Source organism: Ranitomeya variabilis, chromosome 6, assembly GCF_051348905.1.
Source record: "Ranitomeya variabilis isolate aRanVar5 chromosome 6, aRanVar5.hap1, whole genome shotgun sequence".
In the NCBI taxonomy this organism is placed as follows: domain Eukaryota; kingdom Metazoa; phylum Chordata; class Amphibia; order Anura; family Dendrobatidae; genus Ranitomeya; species Ranitomeya variabilis.
Genome location: NC_135237.1, coordinates 17,724,149 through 17,751,300, shown reverse-complemented (window position 1 = coordinate 17,751,300; position 27,152 = coordinate 17,724,149). Strand labels below are relative to the sequence as shown.

Below are 27,152 nucleotides of genomic sequence, written 5' to 3'. Positions count from 1 at the left end.
AGGACTGTGTAATGTGGGCAGGACTGTGTAATGTAGCCAGAACTGTGCAATGTGGGAAGGACTGTGTAATGTAGGCAGGACTGTGTAATGTGGGAAGGACTGTGTAATGTGGGCAGGACTGTGTAATGTGGGCAGGACTGTGTAATGTGGGCAGGACTGTGTAATGTGGGAAGGACTGTGTAATGTGGGAAGGACTGTGTAATGTGGGAAGGACTGTGTAATGTAGGCAGGACTGTGTAATGTGGGAAGGACTGTGTAATGTAGGCAGGACTGTGTAATGTGGAAAGGACTGTGTAATGTAGGCAGGACTGTGTAATGTGGGAAGGACTGTGTAATGTAGGCAGGACTGTGTAATGTAGGCAGGACTGTGTAATGTGGAAAGGACTGTGTAATTTAGGCAGGACTGTGTAATGTGCGCAGGACTGGGTAATGCAGCCAGGACTGTGTAATGTGGGAAGGACTGTGTAATGTCGCTTGTTCGCGCCGATCGTAGGGAGACCAAGAGGCAATGACGAGAGATTGATTCAGAACCTGGCAACATCACTAACTGTACTGCTTTTCCCAGACGCCGGTACGGGTCACAGTGATGACACACAGATGTCACCAGTGTACAGGATGTATTGCGGACCATGCGGCTGGCAAAAACGGACATGTCTGCGTGTTTTGCACACGGACATACGATCTGTGGAAACACACTGATATGTGCGCAGACCCAAAGATTTGAATAGGTGTACGTGTGCAAGTGTCTCCGATACGTGAGAAAACTGTCACATGTGCGCTAACTGCACTGCTTTTTCCTAGACGCCGGTACGTGCCACACTGAGAGACACGGACGCTACATGGATATGACACATGGACACACACAGCGCCGGCACTGGTTATTCCAATACCGGTAATATCAGGACGTGTGAAAGAGGCCTAATGTAGAGAGGGGAGTAGAGGAGGATGAGTAACAGGAGCTGACTACACAAGGTGCCTCTGTAGTCTGTAACCATGGAGACGCACAGATCTGCATAGGCACTGTACACACAAAACAATAGGAAGTATGAATATAATAATGTCAACCTGGAATCCACAACAACTTAAAGGAAAAAGGGGAAAGGAGGGCATCAAAGAAAATCCTGAGTGCTTCACTACTTCCTGCTCCTTCAGTAATGGAATGTATTGAAGATCCCAATAATCAGCTGCTGATTCAGTAATCTGACAGGCATATACCAGTAAGTGACAGCTACACAGCGCTGGGTCAATGCTCGACATCACCACAGCGTGCTGTATTCTCAAGAGTGACCCTCAGTGGAGCTATTAGACTGTGTAATGCGGGCAGGACTGTGTAATGCGGGCAGGACTGTGTAATGCGGGCAGGACTGTGTAATGTAGGCAGGACTGTGTAATGTAGGCAGGACTGTGTAATGTAGGCAGGACTGTGTAATGTAGGCAGGACTGTGTAATGTAGGCAGGCCTGTGTAGTGTGTGTAATGTGGGCAGGGCTGTGTAATGTGGGCAGGACTGTGTAATGTGTGTAATGTGGGAAGGACTGTGTAATGTGGGAAGGAATGTGTAATGTGGGAAGGACTGTGTAATGTGGGAAGGACTGTGTAATGTGGGAAGGAATGTGTAATGTGGGAAGGACTGTGTAATGTGGGAAGGACTGTGTAATGTGGGAAGGAATGTGTAATGTGGGAAGGACTGTGTAATGTGGGAAGGACTGTGTAATGTAGGCAGGACTGTGTAATGTGGGAAGGACTGTGTAATGTGGGAAGGACTGTGTAATGTGGGCAGGACTGTGTAATGTGGGCAGGACTGTGTAATGTGGGAAGGACTGTGTAATGTAGGCAGGACTGTGTAATGTGGGAAGGACTGTGTAATGTGGGCAGGACTGTGTAATGTGGGAAGGACTGTGTAATGTGGGCAGGACTGTGTAATGTGGGCAGGACTGTGTAATGTGGGAAGGACTGTGTAATGTGGGAAGGACTGTGTAATGTGGGAAGGACTGTGTAATGTAGGCAGGACTGTGTAATGTGGAAAGGACTGTGTAATGTGGCAGGACTGTGCAATGTGGGAAGAACTATGCAATGTGGGAAGGACTGTGTAATGTGGGCAGGACAGTGTAATGTGGGCAGGACTGTGTAATGTGGGCAGGACTGTGTAATGTGTGTAATGTGAGAAGGACTGTGTAATGTGGGAAGGAATGTGTAATGTGGGAAGGACTGTGTAATGTGGGAAGGACTGTGTAATGTAGGCAGGACTGTGTAATGTGGGAAGGACTGTGTAATGTGGGCAGGACTGTGTAATGTGGGAAGGACTGTGTAATGTGGGAAGGACTGTGTAATGTGGGCAGGACTGTGTAATGTGGGCAGGACTGTGTAATGTGGGAAGGACTGTGTAATGTGGGAAGGACTGTGTAATGTGGGAAGGACTGTGTAATGTAGGCAGGACTGTGTAATGTGGAAAGGACTGTGTAATTTAGGCAGGACTGTGTAATGTGCGCAGGACAGTGTAATATGGGCAGGACTGTGTAATATGGGCAGGACTGTGTAATGTGGGAAGGCCTGTGTAATGTGGCAGGACTGTGCAATGTGGGAAGAACTATGCAATGTGGGAAGGACTGTGTAATGTAGGCAGGACTGTGTAATGTGGGAAGGACTGTGTAATGTAGGCAGGACTGTGTAATGTGGAAAGGACTGTGTAATTTAGGCAGGACTGTGTAATGTGCGCAGGACTGGGTAATGCAGCCAGGACTGTGTAATGTAGGCAGGACTGTGTAATGTGGGAAGGACTGTGTAATGTAGGCAGGACTGTGTAATGTGGAAAGGACTGTGTAATTTAGGCAGGACTGTGTAATGTGCGCAGGACTGGGTAATGCAGCCAGGACTGTGTAATGTGGGAAGGACTGTGTAATGTGGTCAGGACTGTGTAATATGGGCAGGACTGTGTAATGTGGGAAGGCCTGTGTAATGTGGCAGGACTGTGTAATGTGGCAGGACTGTGCAATGTAGGAAGAACTATGCAATGTGGGAAGGACTGTGTAATGTGGGCAGGACAGTGTAATGTGGGCAGGACTATGTAATGTAGGCAGGACTGTGTAATGTAGGCAGGCCTGTGTAGTGTGTGTAATGTGGGCAGGGCTGTGTAATGTGGGCAGGACTGTGTAATGTGTGTAATGTGGGAAGGACTGTGTAATGTGGGCAGGACTGTGTAATGTGGGAAGGAATGTGTAATGTGGGAAGGAATGTGTAATGTGGGAAGGACTGTGTAATGTGGGAAGGACTGTGTAATGTAGGCAGGACTGTGTAATGTGGAAAGGACTGTGTAATTTAGGCAGGACTGTGTAATGTGCGCAGGACTGGGTAATGCAGCCAGGACTGTGTAATGTGGGAAGGACTGTGTAATGTGGTCAGGACTGTGTAATATGGGCAGGACTGTGTAATGTGGGAAGGCCTGTGTAATGTGGCAGGACTGTGTAATGTGGCAGGACTGTGCAATGTGGGAAGGACTGTGTAATGTGGGAAGGACTGTGTAATGTAGGCAGGACTGTGTAATGTGGAAAGGACTGTGTAATTTAGGCAGGACTGTGTAATGTGCGCAGGACTGTGTAATGCGGGCAGGACTGTGTAATGTAGGCAGGACTGTGTAATGTAGGCAGGACTGTGTAATGTAGGCAGGACTGTGTAATGTAGGCAGGACTGTGTAATGTAGGCAGGCCTGTGTAGTGTGTGTAATGTGGGCAGGGCTGTGTAATGTGGGCAGGACTGTGTAATGTGTGTAATGTGGGAAGGACTGTGTAATGTGGGAAGGAATGTGTAATGTGGGAAGGACTGTGTAATGTGGGAAGGACTGTGTAATGTGGGAAGGAATGTGTAATGTGGGAAGGACTGTGTAATGTGGGAAGGACTGTGTAATGTGGGAAGGAATGTGTAATGTGGGAAGGACTGTGTAATGTGGGAAGGACTGTGTAATGTAGGCAGGACTGTGTAATGTGGGAAGGACTGTGTAATGTGGGAAGGACTGTGTAATGTGGGCAGGACTGTGTAATGTGGGCAGGACTGTGTAATGTGGGAAGGACTGTGTAATGTAGGCAGGACTGTGTAATGTGGGAAGGACTGTGTAATGTGGGCAGGACTGTGTAATGTGGGAAGGACTGTGTAATGTGGGCAGGACTGTGTAATGTGGGCAGGACTGTGTAATGTGGGAAGGACTGTGTAATGTGGGAAGGACTGTGTAATGTGGGAAGGACTGTGTAATGTAGGCAGGACTGTGTAATGTGGAAAGGACTGTGTAATGTGGCAGGACTGTGCAATGTGGGAAGAACTATGCAATGTGGGAAGGACTGTGTAATGTGGGCAGGACAGTGTAATGTGGGCAGGACTGTGTAATGTGGGCAGGACTGTGTAATGTGTGTAATGTGAGAAGGACTGTGTAATGTGGGAAGGAATGTGTAATGTGGGAAGGACTGTGTAATGTGGGAAGGACTGTGTAATGTAGGCAGGACTGTGTAATGTGGGAAGGACTGTGTAATGTGGGCAGGACTGTGTAATGTGGGAAGGACTGTGTAATGTGGGAAGGACTGTGTAATGTGGGCAGGACTGTGTAATGTGGGCAGGACTGTGTAATGTGGGAAGGACTGTGTAATGTGGGAAGGACTGTGTAATGTGGGAAGGACTGTGTAATGTAGGCAGGACTGTGTAATGTGGAAAGGACTGTGTAATTTAGGCAGGACTGTGTAATGTGCGCAGGACAGTGTAATATGGGCAGGACTGTGTAATATGGGCAGGACTGTGTAATGTGGGAAGGCCTGTGTAATGTGGCAGGACTGTGCAATGTGGGAAGAACTATGCAATGTGGGAAGGACTGTGTAATGTAGGCAGGACTGTGTAATGTGGGAAGGACTGTGTAATGTAGGCAGGACTGTGTAATGTGGAAAGGACTGTGTAATTTAGGCAGGACTGTGTAATGTGCGCAGGACTGGGTAATGCAGCCAGGACTGTGTAATGTAGGCAGGACTGTGTAATGTGGGAAGGACTGTGTAATGTAGGCAGGACTGTGTAATGTGGAAAGGACTGTGTAATTTAGGCAGGACTGTGTAATGTGCGCAGGACTGGGTAATGCAGCCAGGACTGTGTAATGTGGGAAGGACTGTGTAATGTGGTCAGGACTGTGTAATATGGGCAGGACTGTGTAATGTGGGAAGGCCTGTGTAATGTGGCAGGACTGTGTAATGTGGCAGGACTGTGCAATGTAGGAAGAACTATGCAATGTGGGAAGGACTGTGTAATGTGGGCAGGACAGTGTAATGTGGGCAGGACTATGTAATGTAGGCAGGACTGTGTAATGTAGGCAGGCCTGTGTAGTGTGTGTAATGTGGGCAGGGCTGTGTAATGTGGGCAGGACTGTGTAATGTGTGTAATGTGGGAAGGACTGTGTAATGTGGGCAGGACTGTGTAATGTGGGAAGGAATGTGTAATGTGGGAAGGAATGTGTAATGTGGGAAGGACTGTGTAATGTGGGAAGGACTGTGTAATGTAGGCAGGACTGTGTAATGTGGAAAGGACTGTGTAATTTAGGCAGGACTGTGTAATGTGCGCAGGACTGGGTAATGCAGCCAGGACTGTGTAATGTGGGAAGGACTGTGTAATGTGGTCAGGACTGTGTAATATGGGCAGGACTGTGTAATGTGGGAAGGCCTGTGTAATGTGGCAGGACTGTGTAATGTGGCAGGACTGTGCAATGTGGGAAGGACTGTGTAATGTGGGAAGGACTGTGTAATGTAGGCAGGACTGTGTAATGTGGAAAGGACTGTGTAATTTAGGCAGGACTGTGTAATGTGCGCAGGACTGTGCAATGTGGGAAGGACTGTGTAATGTGGGAAGGACTGTGTAATGTAGGCAGGACTGTGTAATGTGGAAAGGACTGTGTAATGTAGGCAGGACTGTGTAATGTGGAAAGGACTGTGTAATTTAGGCAGGACTGTGTAATGTGCGCAGGACTGGGTAATGCAGCCAGGACTGTGTAATGTGGGAAGGACTGTGTAATGTGGTCAGGACTGTGTAATATGGGCAGGACTGTGTAATATGGGCAGGACTGTGTAATGTGGGAAGGACTGTGTAATGTGGTCAGGACAGTGTAATATGGGCAGGACTGTGTAATATGGGCAGGACTGTGTAATGTGGGAAGGCCTGTGTAATGTGGCAGGACTGTGCAATGTAGCCAGAACTGTGCAATGTGGGAAGAACTATGCAATGTGGGAAGGACTGTGTAATGTAGGCAGGACTGTGTAATGTGGGAAGGACTGTGTAATGTAGGCAGGACTGTGTAATGTGGAAAGGACTGTGTAATTTAGGCAGGACTGTGTAATGTGCGCAGGACTGGGTAATGCAGCCAGGACTGTGTAATGTGGGAAGGACTGTGTAATATGGGCAGGACTGTGTAATGTGGGAAGGCCTGTGTAATGTGGCAGGACTGTGTAATGTGGCAGGACTGTGCAATGTAGCCAGAACTGTGCAATGTGGGAAGAACTATGCAATGTGGGAAGGACTGTGTAATGTGGGCAGGACTATGTAATGTAGGCAGGACTGTGTAATGTAGGCAGGCCTGTGTAGTGTGTGTAATGTGGGCAGGGCTGTGTAATGTGGGCAGGACTGTGTAATGTGGGAAGGACTGTGTAATGTGGGCAGGACTGTGTAATGTGGGAAGGAATGTGTAATGTGGGAAGGTATGTGTAATGTGGGAAGGACTGTGTAATGTGGGAAGGACTGTGTAATGTAGGCAGGACTGCGTAATGTGGGAAGGACTGTGTAATGTGGGCAGGACTGTGTAATGTGGGCAGGACTGTGTAATGTGGGAAGGACTGTGTAATGTGGGAAGGACTGTGTAATGTGGGAAGGACTGTGTAATGTGGGAAGGACTGTGTAATGTGCGCAGGACTGGGTAATGCAGCCAGGACTGTGTAATGTGGGAAGGACTGTGTAATGTGGTCAGGACAGTGTAATATGGGCAGGACTGTGTAATATGGGCAGGACTGTGTAATGTGGGAAGGCCTGTGCAATGTGGCAGGACTGTACAATGTAGCCAGAACTGTGCAATGTGGGAAGAACTATGCAATGTGGGAAGGACTGTGTAATGTGGGCAGGACAGTGTAATGTGGGCAGGACTATGTAATGTAGGCAGGACTGTGTAATGTGGGCAGGACAGTGTAATGTGGGCAGGACAGTGTAATGTGGGCAGGACTGTGTAATGTGGGCAGGACTGTTTCATGTAGACAGGACAGTGTAATGTGGGCAGAACAGTGTAATGTAGACAGGACAGTGTAATGTAGACAGGACAGTGTAATGTGGGCAGGACAGTGTAATGTGGGCAGCACTGTGTGATGTGGGAAGGACTGTTTAATGTAGGCAGGACTGTGTAATGTAGGCAGGACTGTGTAATGTAGACAGGACTGTGTAATGTAGGCAGGACTGTTTCATGTAGACAGGACTGTGTAATGTAGGCAGCACTGTGTGATGTGGGCAGGACTGTGTAATGTAGGCAGGACTGTGTAATGTAGACAGGACTGTGTAATGTAGACAGGACTGTTTCATGTAGACAGGACTGTGTAATGTGGGCAGCACTGTGTGATGTGGGCAGGACTGTGCGTTGTAAACAGAACTGTGTAATGTAGGAAGGACTGTTTAATGTAGGCAGGACTGTGTAATGTGGTTAGGACTGTGTAATATAGGAATGCATGGCTATACAGCTCAGGAGCAGAGCTTCTCTTCTTCTCTCGGTGTGATTGGGAAACGGAGAATTAATTTGGAACCTAAATCATGTAATCATCATAACTTACACACTCAGCAAACTAGTAGAGTATACGGCACACACAGAACAGCACACGGCATGCACACAGTGCAGTATACAGAATTCACACACACACACAGAACAGCATATGGCACATACACAGTACAGTATACAGAACACACAGTACAGTATACAGCACACATAGTACAGTATACAGCACACACACAGTACAGGGTACGGCACACACACAGTACAGTATACAGCACACACAGTACAATATACAGCACACAGTACAGAGTACGGCACACACACAGTACAGTATACGGCACACACAGTACAATATACAGCACACACAGTACAGGGCACGGCACACACACAGTACAGTATACAGCACACACACAGTACAGGGTACGGCACACACACAGTACAATATACAGCACACACAAAAAGCTATTGTATACGACACACGCACAGTATAGCATTTGGAACACACATAGCACAGTATACGGCATACACAATACAGTATACAGCACACAGTACAGTATACGGCACACACAGTACAGTATAAGGCACACTCACAGTACAGTATACAGCACAGACACCGAACAGTATACGGCATGAAAAGTACAGTATACGGCACACACAGTACAATATGCAGCACACCCAGTACAGTATATGGAACACACACAGTACGGTACACACACAGTAGAGTATGCGGCACACACAGTACAGTATACGGCACACAGTACAGTATATGGCACAAACAGTACAGTTTACGGCACACACAGTACAGTATATGACACACACACAGTACAGTATATGGCAAACACACAGTACAGTATGACACACACAGAACAGTATATGGAACACATACTGTGATGATAATGTATAATATGATTTTTAGTTTTCCCTGTTAGCACACATATTGTGGGCTCTGGCCCCCCTTCTCTCTTTGTTTCTGCTGTGTGTGAATCCCAAATTCCTTATAGCCCCCACCTCAAGAATTTTTACGACTTCTGCAGCTGCAATGCACAATTCTCTCATCTAGTAACAGCTGAAACTGGTCTAGTTTCTCTCAGAAGACATGCGGTTCTTTGTTCTATTATAATAAGATATTGGGCCACCGATTTGGGCTAGGAAAATAAGGAATATATACTGCTAACTTCCATCGGTAGATCTGTCAAACACTGTAAGCACGAGCAGCTAACCACAATGAGTAGAAAGTGCAGATTTCTCCGGAACGGTGGGTAACAACTAGGACAAATTTGGTATCATTAGAAAGCCAATTTTAATACAAGATGAATGATGGATGTGCTGTGATTCTGACATGTTCTCAAGCTAAGATATGAGAATTATAAGTTTTGTTGGTTAAAAACTGTACATCTGAGGAGGGGAGGGCAATGGTAACTTGCCCCTTTCGTGATGTCACAAGCCTGCAGATATAAGTGACTGCCAGTGAGCCCAACCTGCAGTCTTGCCTGAGGAGCTGTTATGGCAGGTCTTGTCTCATGAATTGGGACATTTGGGGCTCCGCCTACCAGCATGGTTGCCTGAAATGATCTGAGCACATGTAAGGGTTAATTTCTCGTTTAATCCATGTTTATTTTATAATTGCTTTGTACATACGTTAAATTGTCTCATACTGTAACATCTTTATATACCTTTTATAAACACTGCCTGAATTTTTTATGGAGTAAAACTTATAAATTACTAGTTTCGTTCTCCTGTTCTAAAACGTACCCCAAGTCCTCTGAAGTTGATTACGCTACTGAATTGGGTTGGCTTCGGACCCTTTTAATCGGAGCTGGTGGCAGCATACTTGTTCTGTGGATTTGGGAGTCGTTGCAGCGACGGCGGCATTGATAATAATTGCTCCTGCCTGAGTGGGAGTAGTTATATCGCCCTCGCTGCAGCGTGTTCAATAGCCAGTACAAAGCAGGTAGCCTTGCTGGTGACAAATTATCCTAGGTGTAGTTCCCTGACTGACCTGAGGGTAAGGGGGGCGCCAGAGAGCTGCAAACTCCAAACTGGAACTGGAAAGTGGGATATACATAAATTCCTGCAGTTCGTGATATTGTAGCAGCAGTGGGATAACTAAAATAAGCCCCTGCGGTAAACTGATAGGTCAATAGCCTTTGTTTGTGTTTTTATCACATTGTAGCAGTGGAGGGATAACTAAGATAAGCCCCCTGCACATGTGATAGCCGTGTGCTGGCCAAAGGTTACCCCCGTATCGTGACATTTTGGTGACAGTCACGGTGGGATCCGTAACATATCGGTGACAAGCACGGTGGGATCCGTGACACACACAGTACAGTACAGAGCACACACAGTACAGTATATGGCACACACGCAGTACAGTATATGGTACACACAGAGTACAGTATACGGCACACATACAGTAGAGTACACAGCACACAGAGTACAGTTTACTGCACACACACAGTACAGTATGACTCACAGTACAGTATATGGCAAACACACACAGTACAGTATATGGCACACAGTAGAGCACACAGCACACACACAGTACAGTATACGGCACACAAAGTGCCGTATACGGCACACACACAGTACAGTACACAGCACACACATAGTACAGTATATGGCGCATACACAGTACAGTATATGGCACACAGAGCACACACCACACACACAGTACCGTATATGGCACACACAGTACCATATACGGCACACACAGTACCGTATACGGCACACACACAGTACAGTACACAGCACACACATAGTACAGTATATGGTGCACACACAGTACAGTATATGGCACACAGTAGAGTACACAGCACACACACAGTACCGTATAAGGCACACACACAGTACAGTACACAGCACACACACAGTACAGTATATGGCGCACACACAGTACCGTATACGGCACACACAGTACAGTATATGGTACACACAGTACAGTATATGGCACTCACACAGTACCGTATACGGCACACACACAGTACACAGCACACAGTACAGTATATGGCGCACACACAGTACCGTATACGGTACACACAGTACAGTATACGGTACACACAGTACAGTATATGGCACACACAGTACAGTATATGGCACTCACACAGTACAGTATACGGCACACACAGTACAGTATACGGTACACACAGTACAGTATTTGGCACTCACACAGTACAGTATATGGTACACACACAGTACCGTATACGGCACACACAGTACAGTATACGGTACACAGTACAGTATATGGCGCACACACAGTACCTTATACGGCACACACAGTACAGTATACGGTACACACAGTACAGTATATGGCACACACACAGTACAGTATACGGTACACACAGTACAGTATTTGGCACTCACACAGTACAGTATATGGTACACACACAGTACAGTATATGGTACACACACAGTACAGTATATGGCACACACAGTACAGTATACGGTACACACAGTACAGTATATGGCACACACAGTACAGTATATGGCACTCTCACAGTACAGTATATGGCACACACAGTACAGTATATGGCACACACAGTACAGTATACGGCACACACACAGTACAGTATACGGCACACACAGTACAGTATACGGTACACAAAGTACAGTATATGAATATATATCACACAATACACCTGAAATAAATTACAAATAAATTACATTCCCATTCATATATATATATATGTGTAGAAAATATACAGAGATTTTAAATGAGTCACCCAGGTGCACTGTGTAACAATCGCTGTGGAAGCCACAGCAGAGACCAGACTAAAGCCAAAGCAATTCAGTAAGGGTCAAAAGAACCAGATGAGATACCAAGACATAGACATATCAAAATATACTTTTATTACTAAGCGTGACAATGGTTACAAGATATTAGAATTACATAAATCCACAAATATAAAATAAAATAAAGTAATTTAATTTAAAAGCTACAAAAAATTGCACGGCACCAGGAAGATTAGGATGAAAAATAATAATATCACTCCTAGTTCCAGCCCCTCTGTAATAGCAGGATGTCTTAGATTGCGCTGACCACACGTAATTAAATGTTTCTGTGCCAAGTCCAACTCAGTGGAAAGCAATAAGAAAGTGCATAAGTGCCATATCCAAATTAAAGTGACCAGTTATAAGCATAAGTTAATTCCAATGTATACATAAAGTGACAAAGTGCAAAAGATTTATCACAAAGTGCATAAATAGCACAAGAATCTATCCAAAGGAAGTGCATAAATAAAGTGCCAATATATGCTGGACATAGCCTTCTATGGGAAGAGAGGGGTTCAGCGATTATATAGTTGTATATACCTGTGGGGGCTGAATCCTGTGCCTGCGCCTCTCCCGACGCGCGTTTCGGATTTGATTTGTCCTTCGTCAGGGGGAGTTGACGAAGGACAAATCAAATCCGAAACGCGCGTCGGGAGAGGCGCAGGCACAGGATTCAGCCCCCACAGGTATATACAACTATATAATCGCTGAACCCCTCTCTTCCCATAGAAGGCTATGTCCAGCATATATTGGCACTTTATTTATGCACTTCCTTTGGATAGATTCTTGTGCTATTTATGCACTTTGTGATAAATCTTTTGCACTTTGTCACTTTATGTATAGATTGGAATTAACTTATGCTTATAACTGGTCACTTTAATTTGGATATGGCACTTATGCACTTTCTTATTGCTTTCCACTGAGTTGGACTTGGCACAGAAACATTTAATTACGTGTGGTCAGCGCAATCTAAGACATCCTGCTATTACAGAGGGGCTGGAACTAGGAGTGATATTATTATTTTTCATCCTAATCTTCCTGGTGCCGTGCAATTTTTTGTAGCTTTTAAATTAAATTACTTTATTTTATTTTATATTTGTGGATTTATGTAATTCTAATATCTTGTAACCATTGTCACGCTTAATAATAAAAGTATATTTTGATATGTCTATGTCTTGGTATCTCATCTGGTTCTTTTGACCCTTACTGAATTGCTTTGGCTTTAGTAAAGTACAGTATATGGCACACACACAGTACAGTATATGGCACACACACAGTACAGTATACGGTACACACAGTACATTATATGGCGCACACACAGTACAGTATACGGTACACAGTAGTGTACGGTACACACAGTACAGTAAATGGCACTCACACAGTACAGTATACGGTACACACAGTACAGTATATGGCACACATACAGAACTGTATACGGCACACACAGTTTATGGCACACACACAGAACTGTATACGGCACGCACACAGTAGAGTATACAGAACACACACAGTAGAGTATACGGCACACTCTATAGTACAGCTGCTTGTATTGCACCACATCACAGAGTTATTTTACCTCTTTTCGGCTCTTTGGACTTTCTTCGATCCTCTTCATCAACTTGAAAGAAAAACATTTTCTTATTCAGTTTCTTGCCTTCTTTGGCACCCAGACCTCCCCTCCACTGACAATATTCACCATTTCTGATAGTTTAGGGGTCTTACACTAAGGATGCAATTACGTTTTATTAGGCAACCAAAGGGAATCTCGAGGTAGAGGACGCATCTCCTTAAGTTATGTACATCCTTCAATGTATTTCAGCAACGTAATAGTAAAAAACCAGTTGTAGTGTCTGTCATCTTAAAGGGAATATATAGCGAGGGCCCTCTCATCTAGATGCTATAAAGACCACCCCTTGCTTCTGTGGAGCACTTGGCACTTATAGCAATGGCCAAGTCAACTGTGTAATATTTCACTTCACCTGCGGGGGTGCTATAGTAGAATTGAGCACTGGCTGCCAGGTTCTTTCATAGAGTTCAGCTGATCACTAAGGGCCCAAGTCACTTCATCAAGAAACTCTTGAGATTAAAAGAGTACTGCGGAACTCTAATTTTGAATTGAAGGGATACCTCACATCGATGGTGACTACTGAAAAATTCTTATCTTTTGGCTACTGGAAAGTAAACATTCACAGTAAGGTCATCAGCTTCTCTGATTAAACAAAAACCTAATTTACAGAGAACCTGGTACACCCAGAATTGGATAATACACACATCAGATTTAGAGACTAAAGAAGTCTTCATTTTGGCCAGAAGGAAGACCTTCAACTAATAATTTTGGAGTGAAGGACATCATGAGAGCTACATCACTACCGGTTTTGAAGTGAAAGTAGTCCCCAAACCTCTATTAACGGTGATAACCCTCAGTTTTGGAGTAAAGGAGGTAAAGTGTAACATGTTTTTTAATAAGTTATAGGTGCTGAACAATCCAATACATTTTGGGGGATTCAGGTTTTGAGACCACCTATAGCTCAGAAGACTCGTATTAATCAGTTTTGGAGTGAAAATGGTCCTCGGACCTATATTAATGGTTTTCACCCTCTGTTTTGGATTTTAAAAAGTCTTCAAATCTTTTCTAATGATAATCACCCTCAGTTATGGAGTGTGGAGAGTGCCCAGATCTTTATTAATGGTGACCACCACAAGTTTTGGAGTGAAGGACATCCTCAGATTTATATTAATGTTGAACACTCTTAGTTTTGGATTGAAAACACTTGTCAGATCGTTATTAATGGTGACCATAAAAACCTCAGGTCTTTATTAATAGTGTCTGCCTTCAGTTTTGAAGTGAAGGAGGTCCCCAGCCATATATTAATAATGACCACTGTAAGTTTTTAGATCTTTATTATTGGTAACAAGTCATCAGATCGTTATTATTGGTGATCACCCTCAGTTTTGGAGTGAAGGTAGTCCTTAGATCGTTATTATTGGTGCCCACCCTCGGTTTTGGAGTGAAGGAAGCCTTCGGGTCTTTCTTATGGTGACCACCCTCAGATTTGGAGTGAATGATGTCCTCAGATCTTTATTAATGGTGAGCACTATCAGTTTCGAAGTGAAGGAGGACATCAAATCCATATTAATTGTGACCACCCAAATTGCTATAGTGTAGAAGAACCTCAAATCTTTACTGAGGTCCTTGACCTTTGGTTGCCTAAACCTCTGGGAAATCTGAAATAACTCTTGTGTTGAGGAAACTGCAATATTAACATTAATGAAAAGTTTGTCAGTTCTGTAGGAGGAAATCCATCTGACACGATCTACCATGGCTTCCAGGGATAACATGGACACCCGTTTTCTTCATGTATGCGGTGAGACAATACGAGACTTGACATATCGAGTGGAGCCAGTGAATTTATGGTTTGCACATACATGTCCAACGACTCTTGAGAAAGTGGACCAAACAGAAATGAAGCAACAGCAGAGTGGTAGAAAGTCAGTGGATAGGAAGGAAGTAAAAAAAAACAAACAGCCAGGTCGTGAGTGGCTGAAAACCGTCACATTGTCCAGAAGGTGCATGATCATTCCTTATTGTGTGAACACAGCTGGGTATCATACAAAACACACAATCAGGCACTAATACACACATGTACACATGCAAAGCCCACCACCGTCTACTTTATATGCAATAAATTATACACAATATGACAAAAAGTATGTGGAGCCCTGACCACCACATCTATAGGAACATCTATAGGCTTCCCATGCCTGTCTCTGGACATGAATCCCGGAGGAGCGTCTCTCACCTTTTCAGACTATGTCATCCGTATGTATCATATCACAAACAATATATCTCACGGCCAGGAAGAAAAGGGTGGAGCGTGGTGGCAGCCAGTGACAACATAACATACAGCAAAAGAGTGGACCACCTTACCTCCTCGGAGCCAGAGCCAAAAATTAGAAGATCAAAAGGAATGGCAGCCACCATGTCAATGAGGAACCAGCCTTTGAAGTAGTGTATGGCGATCTTGCCCGGGTGGCTGACCACTTCTTCATTGGTGTTGACGTAGGTGGTGCGGAAGTTGATGAGGATATCGATAATGAACATGATGTCAACCATCAAGTCCACCACACTGAGCGGGTTGCAGGAGTAGCCACAGTTTTCCTTCTGCTCCTCCTGGTCGTTCAGAAGGAAGGCAGCTGAGTATGGCGTGAAGATGGCGGTATAGATGACGAGCAGGAGGATGAGCCAGTCCCAGACTGCTTTAAAGGGACTATAGTGGAGAATTGTCCATTTGTGGATACGAGGAGCTTGTAGTTTGTACTCGGGAAGGACATCGGCTCCTAACGATAGGACCTGTAAAAATAAAAGATGCCACATATAAAATATTGTCAATGTATCAAGTGGTCAATGTATCAAGTGGTCAATGAATGTCAAAGGGCAAAGAAAATAATAAAAAGACCATTGCCAAAACCATCAACATATGAGCCCAAAACGACAACATGTTCTTCTAGCCAAAGACCCAAACTAACTATATTAGCTGTATTAGAAATGCAAAACTAAGAAATTGAAGACCACCTCATCCAGTAATCAGAATGAAAGGGGTTAGAAAAACACATCTGCTATCTATCAAAAACATAACTGCCCATGGGTTACGTCAGCGGAGCAGCAATATCACACACAATCTGAAGACAAGAGTGGCGCTCTTTTGGAACACAACCTTGATGATTCCTTTATGGACAGAAAACACAATCACCTGGTACTGGGGGACATCAAAGAGTCTCAGGGTCCTTGTGTCCTGTGATGTGTAAGTATGAACCACAACCAGAGGGTGACCCTAGTTTATTCAAAGTGAACAAAGATGAAAGGATGGCTTGGGCCTTCTAAACGTCTACATTGATGTCACCAATTTTAGAATTTGTTTCTTAACTTCCGCTCCGTGATACATAACGAGAAAATGTGTCTATATCTCTCTGTCAATGGCAAATTTGTTTCCTAACCCATTACCCATTGTGAAATGTAGCTCCAAAACTCTGCTAATCACACGGTGATGCCCTCCAGTTGTGTGGAGTTACGGGAAGCTTTCCGCAGGGATCTGTGAAGATGTACGGCGCTGACATTCATGGCTATATATACACAAGGAAGGGGCCCGAGGCTCACAGCTACCGACCCTGAAAATCACATCCGGGAAAGTGATGTCAGGAGGAAGGTCAAACAACAGCGCAGGATGCGGACACCATGACCCTCTTCACCCTACATAATGTCATAGGATAAACCCCCAATATATAGAACAGGGAGCAGCAATGGAGTGGCTGAAACTAATCGCATGATCTTTCATGTAATCATATTCCATTTCCAGTGAAATCCAATCAGGAGGAGAAGTTAGCGACTCCCTCCATGACGGATGACCCAGCCCTGATCTCGAGAAGCCCTAGAAATAAGAATGCCGCTATTTGTAATCATGGACGGTCCCTTTAAGAATATTTATTTGAGCGGTCACCTTTCAGGATGGACGGGAGATATCTAGTATGGCCGCCTGTACACGTACCTACGGGGTGGTCACTCATTAACATTAAATACTTTTCATGAATTGGATCTGAAGATAAAACAAGTTCGGTGGACAGCTGATCATCCATTGTGATTCACACACCCTCCGAATCACATGGACTGGATGATGAGGACTGAATTTCTCTTGATGACTACTGATGGGAAGGAAGACAATAGACAGAAAAGTCTACAGACCAGTGGTAACCAGTGCTAGAATCGGTTTACTGGGAAGATGCAAAGAGTTAATATTCTTCCCTTTGTGCTGCCTCCCTATTGACCAATAATCTGGAAACGCCATGAATCAGTCCGGGCCTCGCGTTCTCCCACCGCCTCCATGATATTTACAGGTTCATTACTGCTCTGCCGCACATCAGCCGGTGGTTGTAATAACCATCTCCATCCCTGGATAATCCATCTACAGCTGGATACTCGCCCCCCACTAGAATATGTCTTATCCTTATTCCTGTCTTGTCTCACCGCTTCTATATTATCTGCCCCCCTAATGTACTCACTCCTACTTCTTTACTGTAACCCTCCTGTATTATCCGCCTCCCTTCTGTATTATCCATCCCCCACTTATATTGTCTGCACTCTCTTACATTATCCTCCCCTCTCCCATATTATCCTCCCCTCTCCCGTATTATCCTCCCCTCTCCCGTATTATCCGGCCCTCTCCCGTATTATCAGCCCCACTCCAATATTATCCGCTCCTTTCCCGTATTATCCGCCCCTCTCCCGTACTCTCCTCCCCTCTCCCGTATTATCATCCCCTCTCCCGTATTATCCGCCCCTCTCCCGTATTATCCGGCCCTCTCCCGTATTATCAGCCCCTCTCCCGTATTATCAGCCCCTCTCCCATATTATCCGCTCCTCTCCCGTATTATCCGCCCCTCTCCCGTACTATCCTCCCCTCTCCCGTATTATCCTCCTCTCTTCTGTATTATCCTCCCCTCTCCCGTATTATATGCCCCTCTCCCGTATTATCCTCCTCTCTCCCGTATTATCCTCCCCTCTCCCGTATTATCCTCCTCTCTCCTGTATTATCCTCCCCTCTCCCGTATTATCCTCCTCTCTCCTGTATTATCCTCCTCTCTCCTGTATTATCCTCCCCTCTCCCGTATTATCCTCCCCTCTCCCGTATTACCCGCCCCCTCATGTATTATCCATCCCTCTCTAATATTATGTCCCCTTCTTGTATTATTGTATTATTTGCCCTCCACTTGTACTATCCACCCCCTTTTCATATTATCCGCCTCTTGTATTATTCGCCCCTCTCCTGCATTCTGCAACAGTCCTGTATTATCAGCCCCCTCTTGTATTATAAACCTCTCTCCTGTATTATGTGCCCCTCTCCTGTATTATCCACCCCCTTTCATATTATCCACTTCTTGTATTATTCGCCCCTCTCCTGCATTATCTGCTCCAGTCCTGTATTATCAGCCCCTCTTGTATTATCCGTCCTCCTCCTGTATTATCCATCCCTCTTTAAAATTATCTGCCCTCCACTTGTATTATCCACCCCCCTTTTGTATTATCCGCCTCTTGTATTATTCGCCAGCCTCCTGTATTATTTGCCCCTTTCCTGCATTATCCGCCCCTCCCATGTATTATCCGTCCCTCTACTGTATTATTTGCTCCTCCTCTGTATTATCCGATCCCCTCCTGTTTTATCAGCCCCCCTCCAGTATTATCCACCCTTCCGTCCTCCTCCTGTATTATCTGCCCCTCTACTGTATTATTTGCGCCTTCCCTATATATTCGCCCCTTCTGTATTCTGACCCCTCTCCTGTATCATCCGCCCCCCCTTATATTATCTGCCCTCTTATATTATCCTCCCTTCTCCCGTATTATCCCCCTCTATTATGAGACCCTTCCATTTATTATTCATCCCTCTCCTATATTATCCACCCCTCCAGTGTATTATCCATCCCCTCTCTTGTATTATCTGCCTCTCCAATATTATCCGCCCCTCCCCTGTATCATCCGTCCCTCTACTGTATTATCTGCCCCTCTACTGTATTATTTGCCCCTCTCCCGTATTATCCCCCTCTATTATGCGACCCTCGCCTATATTATCCGCCCCTCTCCTGCATTATCCGCCCCTCTCCTGCATTATCCGCCACTCTCCTGCATTATCCGCCACTCTCCTGCATTATCCGCCACTCTCCTGCATTATCCGCCCCTCTCCTGCATTATCCGCCCCTCTCCTATATGATCCACCCCCCTCTTCTGCATTATCCGCCCCTCTCCTGTATTATTCGCCCCTGTCCCATATGATCCACCCCCCTCTCCTGCATTATCCGCCCCTCATCTGTAATTTGTGCCCCTCTCCTGCATTATCCGCCCCTCTCCTGCATTATCCGCCCCTCTCCAGCATTATCCGCCCCTCTCCCATATGATCCACCCCCCTCTTCTGCATTATCCGCCCCTCTCCTGCATTATTCGCCCCTCTCCCATATGATCCACCCCCTCTCCTGCATTATCCGCCCCTCATCTGTAATTTGTGCCCCTCTCCTGCATTATCCGCCCCTCTCCTGTAATTTTTGCCCCTCTCCTGCATTATTCGCCCCCCTCCCATATGATCCACCCCCCTCTCCTGCATTATCCGCCCCTCTCTTGTAATTTGTGCCCCTCTCCTGCATTATCCGCTCCTCTTCTGTAATTTGTGCCCCTCTCCCGTAGTTTCTTCTACTCTCCTGCATTATCTGCCCCTCTCCTGGGCATTATTCTGGTTTCGGAAGAGCAGGTAGATGGAAAAGGCTCCTGAAAAGCCACGGCGCCCCACTATAGTTCTCTCTGAATGGGAATGATTGTCCTGGTGTTACAATGTTATCTTCCCGCACTCAGGACACCTCATCTATTTCTGGAGACGCAGCTCGGGCTCCTCCACTTAATCTACTGTTTGTGGCCATTGTTCATGGCAATGTTTTACAGTAAGAGCCAAAATCTGCAAAGCTAGCATAATTCTGCTCACCCCGGGGTGCGAGTGATGAAAGCAGCAATTCCAGAATGTGCCGACGCTGTATAGAAGACGCGGCACCCCCGCCTGATCACAAGCCTCATATATACAGGATCATTCACATTTCAAGTAATAAAGCTTATTACATCCTGCATTATGTATATATAATACTCTGCATCACTGGCGCATTGTAGCCTGCAGCCTGTTCATCACATTTCTTCCTCCTGAATCTTCCCCCATCACCTGTGAGTGATATTATTGAGAAGTGGAAGGAACAGCAGCAACTCAGAGATAAACAGAGAGATGGGGAGGGAACACTAAGCTAACATAAATTAATTCAAGTCTCCAGGTCCAGATGAATTACATCCTAGGATACTGAAGGAGATAGCAGAGGAAATTATTCAACCACTCTCCATAATCTTTTAAATTCCTGGAGAATGAAGACTTCCCAGAAGATTGGAGAAGAGCAAATGTTGTCCCTATCTTCAAAAAGAAGATGGAGCCAGGAAATTACAGGCCAGTGAGCCTTACTTTTATACCAGGAAAGATCTTTGTACAAATTATTAAAGGGAACCTGTCACCCCCAAAATGGAAGTTGAGCTAAGCCCACCGCCATCAGGGGCTCTTTTTCACATCTTTCAGGATACATCGGGGGCTTATCTACAGCATTCCAGAATGCTGTAGATAAGCCCCTGATGCCGGTGGGGTTAGCTCAACTTCCATTTTGGGGGTGACAGGTTCCCTTTAAACAAAATGTATGTAAGTATTCAGAAAATAATACAGTAATTAACCAGAGCCAGCATGGGGTTTTAACTAATAAGTCATGTCAGACTAATCTAATTTTCTTCTATGATGGAATCACTGACTGGGTGGATCAGGGAAATGTGGTACATATAGTATATCTTGACTTCAGCAAAGCATTTGGGAATGTTTAGCAGCAAAAAAGAAGGCTAAGAGGAGACTTAATAGCTGTCTACATAAGCTGTCTACATATATCAGGGCTGTCACAGTGTAGAGGGATCATCCTTATTCGCATTTGCACATGGAATCACGAGAAGCAATGGAATGAAACTGAAAAGGAGAAGATACAGATTAGAAAAAACTTTTTGACAGTGAGGGTGATCAAGGAATGGAAATGGCTGCCACGAGAGGTGGCGAGTTCTCCTGCAATGGAAGTCTTCACATAAAGGCTGGACAGACATATGTCTGAGATGATTTAATGAATCCTGCACTGAGCAGGGGGTTGGACACGATGACCCTGGAGGTCCCTTCCAACATTTTACGATTCTATGAGGTGAAGACCCCGTAATGTTATAGAGCAGGTGGACCGAGTGCTGAGGGCAAAAAAGTCACCACTGCTCTGCTGACCCCATAACTGCAGAGTCCAGACCTCCTCTGGTATCAGAACAAACACTGCACCCCCACCAGGAGCTTCATGGCTGAACAGCTGCATACATGCAGCCGTACATCACCAAGCACAATGCCAAGCATCGAATGGAGTGATGTAAAACCGCCACCACTGGACTCTGGAGATGTGTTCTGTGCAGTGACAGATCACACTTATCTATCTGAGTCTGATGGAGGAGTCTGGGTTTGAGGATTACAGGAGGATACTGACTGCAGATGGTGGAGGGGGATAATGCTATAGGCTGTTATCAGGGGGCGGCCTTGGCCTCTTAGTTCCAGTGATGGGAAATCTTAATCTGCAGCACAAGTCATTGTGGACAATTGTAGCTTCAGCTTTGTGGGAACAGTTTGGGGAAGACCCTGATCTGCCCCCCATGACAGCTCCCAATGCACAAGGGCTATACAGACATGGAGGAGGGGAGAACATGAGCAGCCGCACAGACCCCATCTACCAACTATAATGGAGACTGTGAGCTCAGCCTCCCTCAATATAAGATTAATTCCAGACCCTCCTAATAACCAGAACCCCCATGTGTATCTGCTGGCGCTGTGATTCCTTCCATGGCTGCAGCATTTCGCTCACATGGAGGGGCCGATCATTAGAGACTCCCGGCTTCACAGCCAAGAAGCGATCAATCGTGTACGCTCTGAGCGACAAGATCAATACCGAGCGGAAGAGACGGAAAGCACAGGAGACCTCGCAGCACATCTCAAGCACCAAGGCTAAACCCCCGCGTGTCCTCAGGGGCTGTGCAGGCACCTGCAGTGACCTCAAGGGAAACTCCACCCCAAAATATATCATTGTCTTATAGATTTACGTGGTTATAGGGCAGTGCAAAAGCATCTGACCGCTACAACTGCCTCCTACCAGTGCAATATGTTAAGAATGGAAAGTATGTGGGTTGTATCCGCGCTGCAAGGTGACGACGAAACATCAAAGTGTTGTTTTTTTTATACGCGTTTCAAAATGTAGCCCACTTCTTCAGGAAACAAAAACCATATATCTCTTATTAGCGCAAAAAAACATTTATGGAATCTCAAGACAAATATGATTGGACAGAAACAGATATGCTAACATTTTTAAGGCTGCTTAAGCCCCACCAAGGAACATCCGGCTTTTCTAGTGACGCCCCTAGTCAGCCATGGAATACTCAGATTTAGGCGGGGTTTCGGTAACCCGTCCCCTTTCGGTCCAGGAGTCCCCAGAAATCTGGAACAGTTCACACCTATACAAAAGTAACCTAAGTACCCAGACAACACCACCTCTCCACCCACGGATACATGTGTCCTCATCCTCCGATGACTAGCAGTGCACAGACCACAAGAAGTGACCACAGGGTCCAGCAACTATTAGGTCATCTGTAAAAAAAAACAAACAATGAATAGAAATACGGATATATTAAAAAAAAAAAAGGATGTGTGAATGGTTCCATTAAACTGAATATCAACTAATGAGAATCAAACTTTGCTTTAGGATTTTGATTCAGCAGAAAAAAATAAATAATAAGAAAACACAAAACTAATGAAAATGTCCTGGACAAAAAAAATGTTACTCAAAGTATTTTGACTATAGGGACATGTGAAACTAAGGTGTGTCCTGTTCATTAGCATCACAGGTGTCTACAGACTTTGTAATCAGTCGCCTTTTTGAGTGGTGAAAAGTAGTCACTGTGCTGTTTGTGATCACGGTGTGCACTGAACATGGAGCAAAGGAAGGGGAGCGTTGTCTCAGGAGATCACAAAGAGAATGATAAGGCTATAAGACATCTCCAAACAGCTCGATGTTCCTCTTATTACAGCTGCACATATTCTTCAGAAGTGTAAGATCTATGGCCCTGTAGATGACCTCCCTGGATGTGATCGCAAGAGCAAAATTGATGACAAAATGAAGAGACGGATAATGCGAAAGGGAACCACAGAGCCCAGAACAACTTCCAGAGAGCTTACCATCCGTCACTGTCTTGGCCAAAGTGGACTTCATGGAAGACAAGCAAGGAGGACATCACTGTAGAAAGCAAATCATAAAAAAGTGTGCCTGAAATTTGTCAAAATAGCCACAAAGCTTCTGGGAGAGCGTCCCAGAACTGGAGCTTTTTGGTGTCACATCAGCTGTATGTTCACAGACGCAAAAATGAAGCAAAGAACGTAGTACCTGCCGTGAAACATGGAGGAGCTCGGGGACGTTCTCGGACAGACCAGTTACCGTCCATCTGGCACAGAGGTCTTAAACCTGTGCAGGGTACAATGAAATCTCAAGAACATCAAGGTATTCTGGAGTCAAGTGTGCTGCCGAGTGTCAGAAAGAAGCTTGGTCTGCTCACAGGTCATGGCTCCTCCAACAGGATAATGACCCAAAACATCCAAGAAGGACTGAGAGCAAAGTATCGGAGTCTTCTAAAGAGGCTTCTGTGACCCTGATCTAAATCCTACAGAACATCTGAGGACGGAGCTGAGACCTGCAGTCTGCAGAAGACGTCTCCACACCTGAGACACAAGGAGCCGTCTGCTCATGAGGAGCGGGCAAGATCCCTGTGAACACAGCAAAAGGGCGTACAACAAAATCTGAAGTTAAGGAACCACCATCAATCCAGAAGGAAATCCTCATTCTTATGATTGACATTCAGGGAAGTGACACTGAAAGTTCCTTTTGTCAGGTTCCCATTATTCCGTGGCCGTTTTGGGGTTTTCTTACTTTACCACGAGGCACCAACATTTTTTTCCATGTGTGCATTGACACCAATTTGAGTTTTAAAAATCTGCAAATCTGTGGTTTTGATATTTTTCTCTCCTCACGGCGTTTACCATACCGGTTAATTAATTTTATGTTTTGTAAGATAAGACTTTTACGGATGTGGCGATACCAAATATGCATATGTTTACGTCTTTAGGGGGAGGGAAATCCAATTTTTTTTTTTTTACTTTTTGTTTTTAATTCTTTTCTATTTTATTGTTTAGTCTCCTTGGGGACTTGGTCTTTGCCATACTGCTGTATTGTGGTCTATGGTGTAAATGATGGTGTCCTAGAAAGCCCTGCCTAAAATGGCAGCCATGGAGGCCTCGGGGGACTGGGTGGGCTCAGCTCCTATGTTTTTCTTGCATTTGAGAACTTAGAAAAGATAAAACCCCAGCAAGTGAAAGTCTCCAGTAGCTGAACCTTCTGTGCCTGCTATGGAGAGCCGGGATTTGTGGGGGTCCCAGAATATTTCGATAATTCCTGCCTTACACCACACACTAATCAGTCAATATTGGCCCCGCCGTGTATTACGGCGCGGTTGGTGGGTTATTGATCTGTGTAAGCGCTCGGTCTCCAGCGGCTTTTCCACACGGGTCACATGACGACTTCTGAGCCGGGAATCGTCTGCTCCATTTACTACCCAAACACACAGCCGAACGCTGGATGAATGCTAAATCCACAGCAGAGACCAGAAAACCGCTCCGGTGACCAATCTGCTTTTATGTCCTTTATTGAGGCAGGAGGATTCGGATGCGGGAAAGAAATGGAGAAAATTTCCGTGAAAATAAAAAATTAAAGGGGCATCCATTTTTTTTGTAGAGGTCTTGGCACTTGCTAATGCATCATGGGAAATAACTTGTGATTGACTCTTAATTCTAAGACGTAGTGACTGGAGCAGTACTAGTCCATCTGTCTGCAGCGCTTGTCTAGTATGGAAGTCACATCACTAGTATAATCAGTGCCGACTCATGCCGTACAAGGCGCCATATAGCGCCATACACTGGCCACGTACACCCGCCTAAGTAATAGTGCTATACCAGTCTCCATGTGGATAATAAACTGCACAGTGCATTAATAGCAGCGACACACACTGCCTAAGTGATCACCACTATACAGTGCCCAAATATTACCGCCATACAGTGACCATAAAACACTTCTATACATGTGTCTAAACCAAATATATTACATTGTACAGTGCCAAAGTAGTAATACTAGAAATATCATCTCCCTACAGTGAATATCACCATTCAGTGCTGAAATACCATCTCCCTACAGTGAATATCACCATTCAGTGCTGAGATAACATCTCCCTACAGTGAATACCACCATACAGTGCTGAAATAACATCTCCCTACAGTGAATACCGCCATACAGTGCTGAAATACCATCTCCCTACAGTGAATACCGCCATACAGTGCTGAAATAACATCTCCCTACAGTGAATATCGCCATACAGTGCTGAAATAACATCTTCCTACAGTGAATATCGCCATACAGTGCTGAAATACCATCTCCCTACAGTGAATACCGCCATACAGTGCTGAAATAACATCTCCCTACAGTGAATATCGCCATACAGTGCTGAAATAACACCTCCCTACAGTGAATATCACCATACAGTTCTGAAATACCATCTCCCTACAGTGAATGTCACCATTCAGTGCTGAAATAACACCTCCCTACAGTGAATATCACCATACAGTTCTGAAATACCATCTCCCTACAGTGAATGTCACCATTCAGTGCTGAAATAACACCTCCCTACAGTGAATATCGCCATACAGTGCTGAAATAACACCTCCCTACAGTGAATATCACCATTCAGTGCTGAAATAACACCTCCCTACAGTGAATATCACCATACAGTGCTGAAATAACATCTTCCTACAGTGAATACAGTGAATATCACCATACAGTTCTGAAATACCATCTCCCTACAGTGAATATCACCATACAGTGCTGCAATAACATCTCCCTACAGTGAATATCACCATACAGTTCTGAAATACCATCTCCCTACAGTGAATATCACCATACAGTGCTGAAATAACATCTCCCTACAGTGAATATCGCCATACAGTGCTGCAATAACATCTCCCTACAGTGAATATCACCATACAGTGCTGAAATAACACCTCCCTACAGTGAATATCGCCATACAGTGCTGAAATAACACGTCCATACAGTGAATATCACCATACAGTGCTGAAATAACATCTCCCTACAGTGAATATCGCCATACAGTGCTGCAATAACATCTCCCTACAGTGAATATCACCATACAGTGCTGAAATAACACCTCCCTACAGTGAATATCGCCATACAGTGCTGAAATAACATCTCCCTACAGTGAATATCACCATACAGTTCTGAAATACCATCTCCCTACAGTGAATATCACCATACAGTGCTGAAATAACATCTCCCTACAGTGAATATCGCCATACAGTGCTGCAATAACATCTCCCTACAGTGAATATCACCATACAGTGCTGAAATAACATCTCCCTACAGTGAATATCACCATACAGTTCTGAAAATATCTCCCTACAGTGAATACCGCCATACAGTGCTGAAATAACACGTCCATACAGTGAATATCGCCATACAGTGCTGAAATAACATCTTCCTACAGTCAATATCGCCATACAGTGCTGAAATAACATCTCCATACAGTGAATATCACCATACAGTGCTGAAATAACATCTCCATACAGTGAATATCACCATACAGTGCTGAAATAACATCTCCATACAGTGAATATCACCATACAGTGCTGAAATAACATCTCCCTACAGTGAATATCGCCATACAGTGCTGAAATAACATCTCCCTACAGTGAATATCACCATACAGTGCTGAAATAACACCTCCCTACAGTGAATATCGCCATACAGTGCTGAAATAACATCTTCCTACAGTGAATATCGCCATACAGTGCTGAGATAACATCTTCCTACAGTCAATATCGCCATACAGTGCT

The 27,152-nt window shown here is 45.0% G+C and overlaps 1 protein-coding gene across 3 annotated transcripts in view; it reads right to left on the bottom strand.

Annotated features, from left to right (window-relative positions):
• KCNH2 (potassium voltage-gated channel subfamily H member 2) overlaps nucleotides 1–27,152 on the bottom strand; it is a 301,321-nt gene that overhangs the window by 35,469 nt on the left and 238,700 nt on the right. For 2 of the 3 annotated variants that reach the window (XM_077267972.1, XM_077267973.1), the window contains 2 exons: nucleotides 15,455–15,877; nucleotides 13,103–13,144 (listed from right to left, as the gene is read on the bottom strand). In XM_077267972.1, the coding sequence (XP_077124087.1) occupies nucleotides 13,103–13,144; nucleotides 15,455–15,877 (465 nt within the window). The remainder of the gene's footprint in view (nucleotides 1–13,102; nucleotides 13,145–15,454; nucleotides 15,878–27,152) is intronic. The other variant, XM_077267974.1, reaches the window with a different exon arrangement.